At 41.2% G+C, this 13937-nt stretch overlaps 1 protein-coding gene across 1 annotated transcript in view; it reads right to left on the bottom strand.

The window, feature by feature from the left end:
• Positions 1–7080: 7080 nt before the first annotated feature.
• The window catches only part of ADAM22 (ADAM metallopeptidase domain 22), a gene marked incomplete at both ends in the record, with an annotated part of 132955 nt that continues 126098 nt past the window's right edge, over positions 7081–13937 (bottom strand). Inside the window, 2 exons of the mRNA XM_082309222.1 lie at positions 7081–7101; positions 8384–8507. Of these exons, the coding sequence (XP_082165348.1) occupies positions 7081–7101; positions 8384–8507 (145 nt within the window). The remainder of the gene's footprint in view (positions 7102–8383; positions 8508–13937) is intronic.

A 13937-nucleotide genomic window follows, 5' to 3' on the forward strand; every position in this document is an offset into this window, starting at 1 on the left:
ACCAAACCCAGCTCTCCCCGCCTATCCTCATACAGCAGGCTTCCCAGACCCTTGAGCATCTTGGTGGCCCTTCTCTGGACCCCCTCCAGCCTCTCCACAGCTTTTTTGTGTAACGGGGACCAGAACTGTACACAGTATTCCAGGTGTGGCCTGACAAGCGCCACGTAGAGTGGGATAATGACTTCTTTATCTCTGCTGGTGATGCCCTTTTTGATGCAACCCAGATGCAAAAATAACATCTGTATTCTATTAAAAACAGCATTTATATTCTATTACTGGCCATTAACCCTTTTTTTTTTGCCATGCATGCAGCATCTTTTTTTTACAGAGACCTATAAAACAGGAATTGCTAAATATAAGGACTTAGGAGAACAAAATGCACACAACAGTCTTTGTCATTGGAAGTCACTTTACTGATGTTACAATATGTTAGTAACATTGAAAACCACAGGCATTTGTATTAAATACTCTCACAGAAGTGGATACTGTGATGCTGTTATTAAAAGTGAGCAGGAATTTAGAACCCCAAATTACAATGATTTGATTTTATAAAAAGCAACATTTTGTTTAGCTACATGAAAGCCAGATTCATTCACTTCAACAGCCCAATGCCTGTAATGTGTATGACAAAAATATCACACTCGAAGCTAGAAGTTGTAAACTGCAATGCTTCATTTTGGTGTTTGTCAAAATCTTATGTTTCTGTTACATCGGGTATGATCTTTAAAGGATTTTAACTAGCAAAGACAACAACATGGTGTAGATTGGTTGTTTTTGCTAACACTAGCCCAGTCCCAGTGGTGAAACACCATTCTCCTTGCCTCTTTAAATATTTTACCAATAAGGGCTAGTATGAGTGAAAAAATAGCTCTTTTTTACAGCAATGCCCAAGACAAGATAAACATTAGCACAAAATGAAGCTGGCAGAGCCAATATACCATCTCAAAAGCTTTGCTGAAAGAGCTGCTCCTACTGTAAATAGTGTTTTCTCCAGCAGATTAAAAATTATGTGATGCTTTGCTATTCTGAAAAAAATATTTTGCATTTATGCAACAATAAAAATAAGTACTGTATTCTATATAAAACACTACCTATCATAATATATCTTTACCCTTAAGAAAAGAAAAATCGGGTTATATATTCACAGTTTGAATATGTTCTGGACTGTATTTCCAAGCATAAAATATGCAGAGTCTCTACACAGGCAGTGAGCAGGAGTCCTTGTGCCAATAACCAAAATAAATCGGCATTTACTGTTACACAGAGCCTTACAATATTGCATGATTAGCTGCTAGCACCACTATACTTACAAGGTCAGTCTGGCCTATATACAGAATTTCTAACGTGGTTGTAAAAATAGACTCTCCATGCTAAAGTTAGAATATATAAGGTCTTAAGGCCTCATGTTAAGATTTTTTTTTAACCAAAACTTTATTTTTTTTATTCAGAGGAATACAGAAACAGAAAAAAATGAGCTTGTTGCATTGACATTTTATGCTCTAGTAATTAAAAATAGTGTAAGACACCTATACTTCTCCCTTAGAGAATGTGTTTCTTTTTAACTGCTCTGCGCTTACTTTCCCCCATCTTCCTCACCACATTCTGAGTTATATTGCAATTACGGCCTGTCTACGTAGCAGAAGTTTTTAACAGTTTAAAGCTGGCTTAGCCAAAGTGATTCTGAAACTGGTATAGATTGGATTTTAGAGAACTGAAACCAGCAGGCCTGGCCAGGTGAGCCAATTTTGAAGTCAGGTACAAAGTTTCTCAAGTGTGAGCAACGAACCACATTTGTCTGTTCTGCACGTATTTTTACTGCTTGTTTCGGTTACTTGGCTGAGAAAACAGATTACTGTTGACTGTTGCAGTGCTTCTCGAAATAGTTGCAGAAAACTTGTGGAATGACAAGATACCACCTGCTGGGTCTACGAGCTTCTGTTTCCAAAGCTTTAGTTCACACCAGCATCCATACTCGAGGCACCAGAAATGTTTTTTGTAAGCTGACTTGGAAAATACTCGGGTCAAAGGAGTTTTTCAGTGTAGATGACAGGAGGTATTACTTAATTTCCTGTTGAAATCACACTTAAGAGTCCTCTCTGTATTGCAACTATGTCTACACACGCAGTTGCACTGTTCCCTTTTTTCCTGCTCTGTTAGGATAATAGTTACGTGCACACAGGAACGTTACCCCACCATGCAGTCACGGGGGTGACAAGCTGTACGTATGTGTGCAGTTTACTCATACCTGTCTTCAGGAAATCTGAGCAAAGTCAAATCCCGTATTGCTGATGTCTCATATGGTTTGGAAGCCATGCAGCTAGTGGGTCATCAGCTCAGCGGTCTGATGGATAACCCATTCTGGACAAAAAACTGGCTTCAGAGGGGACCAGAATGCTCAAGCTCTTTAAAAATGAGGTAAATAACCTCCCACTGTGGTTGACAACAGTGGCTCAAACAGACTGCTAATGATACAGATACTTAAGTAACTTAGAGAAAGACATGGATGATCTTCAGACTTGGAGCAAGAGAAACAGGACACAGCACAAGGCTGAGGTTCACAGACTCGGTGACTGAAGAGGCTTAGCCTTCAACAGTGCTAGAAGGTGAGAAAGACACAGGATGGCTGAGCCACCAAATGGTTTCACCAGTGCAAACTGCACATGAGACATGAGGCTCCATCACCTACACTGTAGCAAAAGCAAAAGATGTATTAACAGCACTGGAAAAAGCTTATCCAGGACATTGTGTGGAAAGGCGACTTAGCAGCTTCTCAATCTTAGCCAACCAACGCAAGAGGCTGTTAGTGGATGTAATTATCATTCATGGAAATGCTTTTCAGTAGGAGCAGAAAGGGGACAGAAGGGAAGAGAACAGGAGCTTGCTGAGTTCTACACTGGAGTTCGGCAAGTTTGCTTACAACAGCTAGGTATGGGATTCGATGACAGAGCAAGTCCTAAGAGCTAACCTGTTATCCCATAGGATTACAGAGTCTCATCATTGTTTCACGTTACATCCTAGCCTACTCATTAAGCAATGAAATAACTGCAAATTTGGTCAGAATCTGTAGTATATGCATGCCCGTAATAGTGTATGTACCTGTTCTTAGCCCTGGTTTTGAAAACAGTTGTGACATTGGTGCTGACAAGACCACTCAGTTCATTTAAAACCAGCAACAGGGATTCAGGGATGAGAACTTCAGTACACTAGCTACTGACACCATTTCTTTCTGATTTTAATCCAGGCTATAACTCAAAGGTCCATTTGTTCATTAGCACAATCAAAATTATCTAATGAGTACATCAGTTTAGCAGGTTCAACCGCTCATAAATCAGGAACACAACTCTTAAGTCATTTGGAAGTAGCTATCTTCAAAGCCAAGTCACACTTTCAATCAGGTAACTGGCAAGTAGCAACTTAAGTTCACAACTTACGCAGAGATAGGCTGTGTAAAATGAACAACCTCGTCAAAACTACTCATTTAAATATAACAAAATTATATGTAAATTATCAATCAATCACAACCATTTCTGGTAAACTGCCTGAGTATATTCACCAATAGTCTATAGTATCCATTACTGAAGTTCTTAAGTCAACAGATTCAGAATTAGCAGGCAAATTTTTACTTGTTAAACTGTGGAATCATTGTGCAGCAGTATTATTTGGATCCGATCTCTATTTTCCAGTCTCCATCAGTTAGTCATATTAATTTTATTTTAAATGATACAAGATTCTTCTCCCATGTGTCGAAATACATAACCCTCATCCTGCAGGTCCTATGCTCATAGGGACAATTACTTGTAATGTATTGAGAAGAGCTGATAACCTCCCCGCTTCAACAGGCATCTACAGCATAGCTGGCAACAACTAGTTCATTTATTAAAATAAAATTAAAAACAAAATAAAAGCATGACTCTCAATGAGTCAAAACGACTGAGCTATCCTATTGATACATAGTACTCTATTTTAGACTGGATGAGGTATCATGCGGCAATTTATATTGCTATTGCCAGTGTAACTAACTACAGTGGATAAAAATATTTGCAGTCTTCAAGGTTATTAATCTGGCAGCTTTCCAACACACTACATTTTAGAAGTAGGAAACCACAGAACGTAAGCAAACAACTTCTCTCTTTGACCTCCGCTGGCTTTGGAGGCTCACACGCCCCTAACTAGTTCAGGTTTTCTGCAATGACAAGGTCTCCAAGTTACCAACCTGATGCAAAATTCTCTGCAGAAGAACTTTGCAAAACCCAACTCTTGTGATGTTCTCACTGTAGACCATCAAAGTGAATGTCAATATTTATTGAACTTGAACTGAGTGCTCATAACTAGACTTCCAGTCACTACATATCTCCAAATGTGGAAATGACTGTTACACTACACACATAACTGTATCATCATAGGCTACAAATGAATTATACCAAAACAAGAGAGCTGAAAGTACATACTACATTGAAAATACAGTCAGGAGAGCCATTTGTTTGCAAAACAAGAAGCTATGAACATTACACAAAGAGCCAGTATGCTATATCCAGTTCGGTCTGCCAAATCTTGCTGCTTCTTGATAAGGCAAAATGGAAAGGGAAGAGTAAACAGTGGTAAACATAAAATATGCACAGAAATCTAACAAGATATTATTCAAAATTACATGCCAGTTTGTATCCAAACAAAATACCATAAAAGGCACATGATGAGCAATCTAGTTACTAAAGACAAGATACTAATACGTGAGGGAAAACCAGCTTCCAGGCGACAGAGCAACACAGAGGCTATTGGGTTAGCGTCATGTCCTAATGTGGGTGAACTCCTTGAGGGTCCTCCTCAAAGTCCAGTGAAATCAGTAAAAGACATCTTGATTTCAAGTGATTATGGCTCAGGCCCCAATTTAATGAGCTATACGCTACCAACTATCTTTAGTCCAGTTCCCTACTCTCAAAGTAAATCTTTGCAAAAAATATTCTTCAGTGCTGACAGATATTTACTCTTCACGAAAGTGCAGAATCTTTTCCTAAAGCAATTACAAGTGACTGGCTCCTTCCAGATGGTCTGTCTGCATCCACTTGTACTCACTCATATTTGTCTTTCTCCAAAATACTTACCAGAACCCGTCTCCTGTGAAGGAAAATCGTTTGAACTCCGAGGCCAGTATTTTGTAATAATCCAACACAGCCTAATCATAAAATATAGTGTTTCTAAAAATCTTACATACTTTACAGTTGCTGACATCTTTAAACATTTCTTAATTTAATCTTACATATATTTGACTTTATCGAGAGACTTTAAAGTTAAAAAAATATATTAAAAGGCTGCAAGTGTTGGGTTCACTTATTAAAGGAAACACATGAAAGAGGTAGAAGATTCAGAAACACCGTAAATGTTCCCATCACAATAATATCTAATTGATCATACAGCTGTTGGGCAAGGTATTCAACTGCACCACACAGAATCCGGTGTTTTATTCTGCAATGGTACTACCTGAAGCTAAGAATTAGTCAATTTTGGAAAGCTGGAGAATTATAAATTGATTTAATATGGTCCAATTTCCTACTAACTGAAAATTCCAAATCAAAAGACATTTGTTTTACAACAACCTTTAGAAGTCTTAGGTGTTAGAAATCTAACCGTCCACTTACACACAAGATTAGTATCTCCATGGTAAATGGTTTGTTCTCCCCCCCCCTCCCGTTTTTTTAGGTTAAACTCACTTGTACTCAGTTTTATGCCCCAAAAAATTGTCAAGGGGGCTTCAGGGGCAGCAAGCATAGAATTCAAGCGCATGGTAAAGGCGATTCCAGTAACAAATACAAATTAAGAGACAGCAATGAAACTGGCCGCTTGCCCAGCACTGTTATTATCTAGTGCAGTGAAATCGTTATGCTTCCCATATGCTACGCCTTGCCATCTAAAACAGTGTCTGAAATGCTCTATCAAAAATACACAGCAACTCTCACCAGAAGGACTTCACATCACCACATCCTGAACTGACTACTTAGAAGTATTCCCAAATGTCCAGCAAGTTTGGACTGCACATTACTTAAAGCCTCTGTCTCTGTTGTCTGCCGAATCATTCCTGATTACACCTGTGAGAGGATACACTGGTCATCGCACTGAACACCGGATTTTGGCTGGTTCCTCTTACGATGATTTAAGACAAAGTGCTGCTGTACTGGTTTCTGCAGTCCACCATACAACTGAGATTGTCAAGACAGTATAAGATACTGAAAAGATAGTACAGATTTTGGTCAAACACCAGTTTCTGAGAGACACGGTTTTACAGTACTGTACTTTCTGTATTTCCAAAGTTGTCTGCTCGTAATATTAGAAAATCTGAAGTGTGATGATGTTAGTCATGACTGTTTCTTTAGGCATTTGGCAAAATACACTTATGTATAACAGCTATTTTTGACATTATCAAATGTTTACATATATACAATCTGTATACTGAGATTATAAACACGTAAGGTAAAAAAAAAAGATATAATCCTTGTTTGTTTGACATTTGTGTCAAATAGTTGCCTTTCAAAGCTTGAAATCCTGTCACAAAAAAATCCTATATTTCTTACTCCTGCATGCTAGTTTCTACTACAGTATGTTGTTTATCCCTTACATGTGGAAAGTAAAGAACACAAGGTTCATGCATACAGCGTACAAGTTTACATCGGCTGGGCTCTCCAGGAGGCGCCTTCCCAGTTCCACTCTGCTCTGACTCAGGACTGCATTAAACCAGAGAAAAACCTCTCTTACGCAGGACTGGCAAACAGACTGCAGTTGGGATTCTACGTAAGTGTATCTGTCGTCATGCGGAACAGCCTTGTCACGGCCGGGCTAATTATCCCCTGTTAATTGTTATGATTTTGGTTGTTCATCAAATCCATAAAATACCAGTCAACAAAAAAGAAAGAAAAAAAAGACTGCTTCTTTCCCTTCCAGATGAGAGGAGGTTCTCACTGTGATCACGGCATCTCTGTTGATCTTTTGAATTGTCTGAAGAGCAGATGAATGTGCAATGACTCAGTGATGCTGAGTTTCTATAAAATTCAAAGTAAACAGTTCTGATGTCACCCCAGGAAAACAGTGCAGCTAAATGGACGTCTCCCATAGCTGGAGAGGGGAAAAAGGAACACAAACACACACTGAACACCAAGATAAAACAGGCTGTTACCCACACAGTGTGAGGAGATTGTTTGGGGAACTGCATCTACATCACTTCGGACACCAAGGCTACGCTCTTGGTCTCCTCCCAGCCTCTGGTGGGTATCTGTTCAGACCACAAAGTCAGCAGTCTCAAGCATTTCAGCATGACTTGCAGTCGGCATAGTAAACGTCCACAGCTGGGAGTGTGGAGAGTTTGAAGCAAAAATGTCAGTGTAGCATCAGCTTTGTATTAGACAGCTTTTACCTTACAGTTATACTAACAAATATTGGTGTAATTTCCCGGTCTCCTCTGCCTAACTCTGCTCAGGGCAGCATGAATTTCTGCCGTGAGTTTGAGCTGGTGCCGAGGCAGCTCCAGGGCTGAGAAACATCAGTGCAGCCCTTCCTCCGAGCTGCTCTGCTCCACATGCGCCTGGGAGACCCCGTGCTGCCCCTCGCACAGCGTTCTGCCCCTCGCAGGACGTGGGGTAGCAGCACGCGGGTCCCCTCAGCAGCGCTCCACTCTTTTTTTTCTTGGAAAAAAAAGACAGAGAGCAGAGATGGGAATCGCATCTGCATCAGGAACATGAACTAAAGCTATCACAAGTAAAACTCCTAAAGTAAATTTCAGAGGTGTTTTTGCTTATTCAAGTATCTGCCATGTCTGAATTGACAGAAAGGAAGCAACAGCTAGCGTTGCCTTGCGGCAGCAGGTGGAAATCTCTCCCTGCAGTGCAGCATCACCATCCACAGCACATTCCAGCGGCTCAGGGCATGTGGCAGCACAGTCCTTCCAGGTCTGCAAGGGCTTGATACTCCACATCCTTCTTAACTGCAATGTAGTTTCCTTTCCATAAAGCTGGAAAGTCACTATCGCCCAGCCCGAATGAGAGCTGCTGGCTGCATCAGCCCCCTGGAAGGGGTAAAAGAGGAGAGCCAGATGCACCGCCTGCTCCAGGGCTGCCCGTCCTCCGCAGCCTGAAAGCTGCCCCAGGCACGCTCCCAGCTTGAAATAAGACAACTAGTGAAATCTGGGCTTCAGGGCAGGTTTAAGAGCAACCTGAATGGATATCTGTAAATGCATCCACCGAGGCTCAGCCTTCAGCAGCTTCTGGAGTTAAGGGTACGAAGGAAATGCCACTGCTGCTCTGACTGTTAGTCAAAGATGCCGATCTGCCACGCTTTCCTTCTGAAAAACTACCAGTAAATCAAGTCACTGACGAAAGGCACAGAGAAGAGGGACACGTACCCTGGCACTTTGCCTGTTGGCTTTTTTCTCCTCGTCAGGAAGTGGTGGCATCGGGTAAGGGTATTTTCTGCTGGAAGCAATAGATCCAGTGGACGAAGAGGGAGACTTTGCAGGAGACAGTGTCCTGAGATGTTGAAACACACAAAATAAACGTGATGTCTTCGGGTCCTAGCACTGCAACAGCAACTGCCATTACTCTGAAGCTTGGTTCAGAACCAAGTATATAGCTTACTATTAGCTCAATATCGGGGGGGATAAAGTTGTTTGATCAGTAATCTAGTAATTTCATAATATGAATAAAGGTATTTATAGTTTTCAGGAACACTGGAAGAAAAAATAAAATTTTCTACTTCTTAATAGAATTATACTGCATAACAAAAACAATTTCTTAAACTGTTTTATATGGTACTGTAATTAATCATTATAAAATTAACAAACCAAATCTGCAATTGAATAAATACAGAACTAAAAGATAGACATGGTATTATGAAGCCTAAATAGAAACAGTGATTGTATAAATACAAGCTGAACAATGTCTTCTGCCAGTGACTAAATGGCAATTATCAGTGTCTTTATGTATATCTTACACATCTCCTATATTGATGCAAACAGAGCAACTAAATCTATTATTTTGTAACACATTAATTTACACAAATGCATGCACTTGGAGGCCAAAATGTTAGTTGTGAAGTAACAAAGGCATATACAAAGTGCTAATAACAAATTATTAGACATGCAAGCATCATACAGTGCATATTGTTCCAGCCAAAGAAAGAGTCTGATGAGAATATACAAAAATGGACTGATTAGTCAATGGCAATCAGCATTTCTGTACAAGGTGAGTAGAGTAAGCAGGAGCAAGTAAATGTTTGTATCACATGAAAGGCATTCTTTTCATGTCAATAAGGCAGTAGCACATTATTGACTGAAATTTTATACCCAAGAAAAACTCTTCTGCTTCTGTTTTGAGATTCTGCACTTTTCCCACTTGAGAGGTTCCTATCAGGCTCTAAATCTGGGCAGAATAAAAGGGAAAAAAAGCCTCAAAGTAGAAAAATTGAGCTACCCTGGCCACCTTGTTCCGTTTTGCAGACTGAGGGCATTTTTCAAAGGAGGCCTCCCACTAGTACAGGCACATCATCCAGACCCTCCCTGAGCACTGCTGCCTACTATCTTCTGAACTTAATGTGTCCCTGAAGATGGAAGGTTTCCCTTGGTTTCTACAGACAGGTTTTCCAAGCCCCTCAAACACAGCAGGGGGCTGCACGTTGTGCAGCTGTAGACCCAAGCGATGAACACCATCACTGATACCAAGGAGCCACCAGACCCACCCCTGGCAGACAGCCCCACATCCCTGGCGCTGGGATTTGCAGGATCAGGTCCTTTCATCTAGCGAGGATTACAGACAAGTCAGGGACTCTTTTGTGTCTGGAATTCTTTTATATCTCTATTATCTAAGTGAAATTAATTTACCTTTAAATAATTGTTCTTTTATTTTGGACTACTGTATCATTTTGTTGCGTCTGTAGCTCCCTACAACAGCACACTCTTGTCTCCCATACAAACAATGATTGATGGTAGCCACGAGCAACAAGGTGTCATTGGAAATTATATGGTGACAGCTCTCCAATCTGGCTCACGATGCTCTAATGCCTTATGCTGTAGCCTCTAAGGTCAACAGTCGTTAAAGGATTTAGGTTGGGACAATTGTCCAAACACTGAAGAGTACATCTTCAGCACATGCACTTTGATCACCCATTAAGATCAACTGGACATACATGAACGCTTTCAGGAAGAAAATTTTAAATAGCTACTGCAGTATAAAACAAAGGATTCATATGTCCGGCATCACAGATCTGGGCACCAAACTGCACATGCAATAAAACAGGTGATTTTCTTAAAAAAAGCCAGGGAAATGTTCTCAACAGTGCCCTGCTGTTCACTACCCGTACAAGTCCTCTAATCTGTGCCCACACTTGGACTGATAAAGATCACTAATAAACTGTTAGTGGGTCTAGAGTCAAAAAAATGAGGAGAGGAAGAGGGGAAGATAAGGACAGCAGATTTTACATATTATTAGCAATCCAATTATTCACAAATTTTGCCCCACAGCTGCAGGAGGATTTAAAATCTTCATGTTTAAATTTATAACGATGCACCTGGAGATTAGAAGCAAGGAACTGGGGGGTGTTAGATCTGACTTGGCAAGCCCTATCAGAAAGCTGTTTATATAGGTACCACAGCCAGGAGGTGGCACACAGAATGAAGGCATCTCCCATCCCTTGCACCACAACCAGGCACAACATCGCCTCCTGTACACCACAGGCTCTTCCCATGGGTTATTTAGGCACCACAAGAGAAAGCCATGGTGAGAGGGAAAGCCATGGCCAATACACCTGTCCATCAGCCTGAGTAGGTGATCCTGGAAGGAGCAATAACCCCTCTAAGGATGGGGCATCTTGAACATTTTCCCCGCACAGTGGGTCCTCTGACCAGGATCCCTAGCTGAGCCTGTAGCCAGGCAGCTTTGCACCAGAACTTGAACAATGCTGCCTTTTCAAAAGATTTTGAAGCCCAGACCTCCAGTGTAGCTGCCTACATTTCTTACTACTCAACCCCACTTCGCGTTGCCAGCTCACCTATGGTTTGCACGCCTAACTGATGTGCACATTGCTGCTCACCTGCACGTGTAAAGCTAGAGCCAAATACATCCAGAATGCAGTTGCACACTTAAAAGAAATGACCTTGCCCTCCCCTCACAGGCCCTCGCCCCTTATTTCTGCTACACAAGTTATGTGCTGGTTTTTATCACCTTTAGTGCTATCTACTGAAACTGTAAAAATGTATCACTATTAAGCATACGCTCACAGGTCTTAGGATGCGTCTTGTGTGGTAAGCTTAGTCGTCTGAGGTGGTTTTGATCACTTTTCAGGTTCTGCCCTGCAATTGTGTATGTGCTGTGTATCCCAGATTTACATGTACTTTAAATGAGAAAGCGCCAGACATGACCTTTCTCATTTACAGGATGGAAGAAGGACAGCATTCAGGGACACTTGCGGGTAATGCTGGGGTTAAAGGTAGGCAAAACTTTGCAGTTTGGTCAAGGGTGGGATCCATTTAGCTTTCACTGGGGTTTCAGTTCTCCTGCTATCACATCCATTAGCTTTCATGCCAAATCTTGTTTCCAGCTGAAACTTATACAAAAAAATAGCAAAGCAGACTGGGTTGCAGACTGCATTCTGCCCTGCACACGCCGTGACAGTTTCAGAGGTTTTCCCACCAACCCCAAATAAAGCCATGCACCTCAACGCACTGCAAGAATTCTCATTTCTGACCAGAAAGCAAGATGGAGTGGCCATTTCATGTCCGTCTTTGTGTCCTGGAAGCTAAAACTAAGAGTGTGGGGAGACCATGCTGGGATTCACAACGAAACGCTGTGGCAGTGGGAGGACATCTGCACGCCCTCTCCTGCAGGTGTCTGCCTGCTCTGCCTTCTTGTCACCTAAACGGGGAGAGTGTTGGCCCACAAGAGACGGTGTAAAATGTGTCACCTGGTCACACAACTAAACATCTTGTGACTTCGAGCGTCATTTTAGCTGAACTCAAGGCAGGTGGCCCTGACAGATCTGAATTGTTCATAAGCTGTGCTTGATTCTGTTTCGTAGACTGAAAAAATTTAATGAAGTTCACTTAACATTCAACCTGGCAAAAGCATTTCAAGCCCAAACGTATATACTGTCAGCCTAACCTGACCTTTGCTGCCGTACGTTCAGCTCTTTGCAGGACACCATCAGCCTAAATTATCCCACATTAGGAAGCTGGGATCTTCTAAAAACACTGATGTGACTAAACATTTTAACATTTTAAATGCAGTTCCTTTTAAAAAACAGATGTGCGCAAGTTTCCTCAGAAAGTGCAGCAGCAGAGGGGAGGCTCGGCTCATGGGGGGCTGCAGAAAAGGCAAAGGCTGTGTGGCTCAAGCCATCTGCTTTAAGCACTGCACAGCAATGCCCCAGAAGCAGGCACTCACACACTTTAATGAACTCTTTTCCCTAACTCTTGAAATGAAATCCTGATCCTACTGATGTCAATAGGCATTTTTTTCATTGGCTGCCAACAAGGACAATATTTTGCTTTGGTTGTAATGGAGATTTATTTTTTTTTTTCTTTAAGCACAGTCTAAAGCTGCCTCAGCAAGAGCAGGGAGCTAATGGCTGGTCACAGCTCTGGCCTCAGCTGGATGCTCACAGAGGAAAGCAATGGACCTCACAGAGCAGCAGAGCCAACTCTGGCTAACGATCAGCTGAGGAGGAGCTGCGAAGAAATCGTGGAAGAAAGCAAGAAACTAAAGCACAGAAAAAATAGGAGGGAAATGAATAGTGTGTTGTCTCCTGCCCTCCATGCTCCTTGCCAGTGCCTTTCTGATATGGGATGGCCATTTTCCCTCTGGGTATGCATCCTGGGTCTCCATCTCAAAAACCTGTTTTCTTTATAAACTATTTTTATACTTAAACAACTCCCACAGAATCTAAGTTACTGTAAATATTTGCATTAAATCAAATGTAGGCAGCTCAGTGCTTCAGAAGGTGCCTTCTAGTCTTTTTTGTCTATAATTATGTACAGAAATGCCACGTTTGGGGATTCTGACAGTTTATTTTCTGATACCATCATGGTTCCTGAGTCTTTCAAGATCCAGTGAGGATTTTGAGTAATCCTTAACTGTATTTCATAAGGTCAGTCTGCGCAGTAGCCACTGTAATTGGCAGTAACAAAAATAAGTAGCAGTATCACACTGGTAAAACAGCGTGCCTTGCAGCAAAGAGAAACCAGGGAAAGATTTCCTGCCTGGGCTTATTGCTCAGGTGATGCAGCTATGGCCTGGCATGTAAAATTAAAATCTAGCCTAGGCTTTGAGCAGTAAAATAAGATTTTTCTTTACAGATCTTATTTTCTTACAGAAGGGAATCCCACAGCTGGGAGCTTTCTGGCGCCAGAGACACCAGCTACTATTATTACTATCATTAATAAAAAGTAATTATATAGAAATACCCATTAGACTTGTAGACTAGGAAAAAAATTAATAACTAGGACACCAGGTGTCAGAGAGACAAATTGTGATTTATATAGGGTTTTTTTAGGCTGATGGAGAAATTCTTTCTGATGACTAATATCCCTATTTTCTGCAAATCTGCAGTGTTCCTAAGAATTGTAGGAAGCTTTTTTGTCTTTTTATCTGATTCTACTTCAACTCTACCTGCAACAGCACCAGTCATCAACACATTATTCCTAAAACTATATGGAAACAAGCAAAACAGCAGTGTTACTTTCAGAACATCTTTAAAAGAAAAGAGAAATCAAAGATGATTAGCAACAAAAATACTACTCAGCTAATTATCTGATGTAAATGTCTTATCCTGGGCTATGATTCCTAAAATGTAGTATCAGCTGGACAGCCTGACTTCAGCCTGACTTTCTGGTTTACAACGCAAGATGTGTTTTGTTTTGTTCATGAGTCACTTCACAGGCTCAAAACCCAGCCATATGATGTTCAGAC

The sequence above is a fragment of the Platalea leucorodia genome (genome assembly GCF_965183815.1).
Source record: "Platalea leucorodia genome assembly, chromosome: 1".
Lineage (NCBI taxonomy): Eukaryota > Metazoa > Chordata > Aves > Pelecaniformes > Threskiornithidae > Platalea > Platalea leucorodia.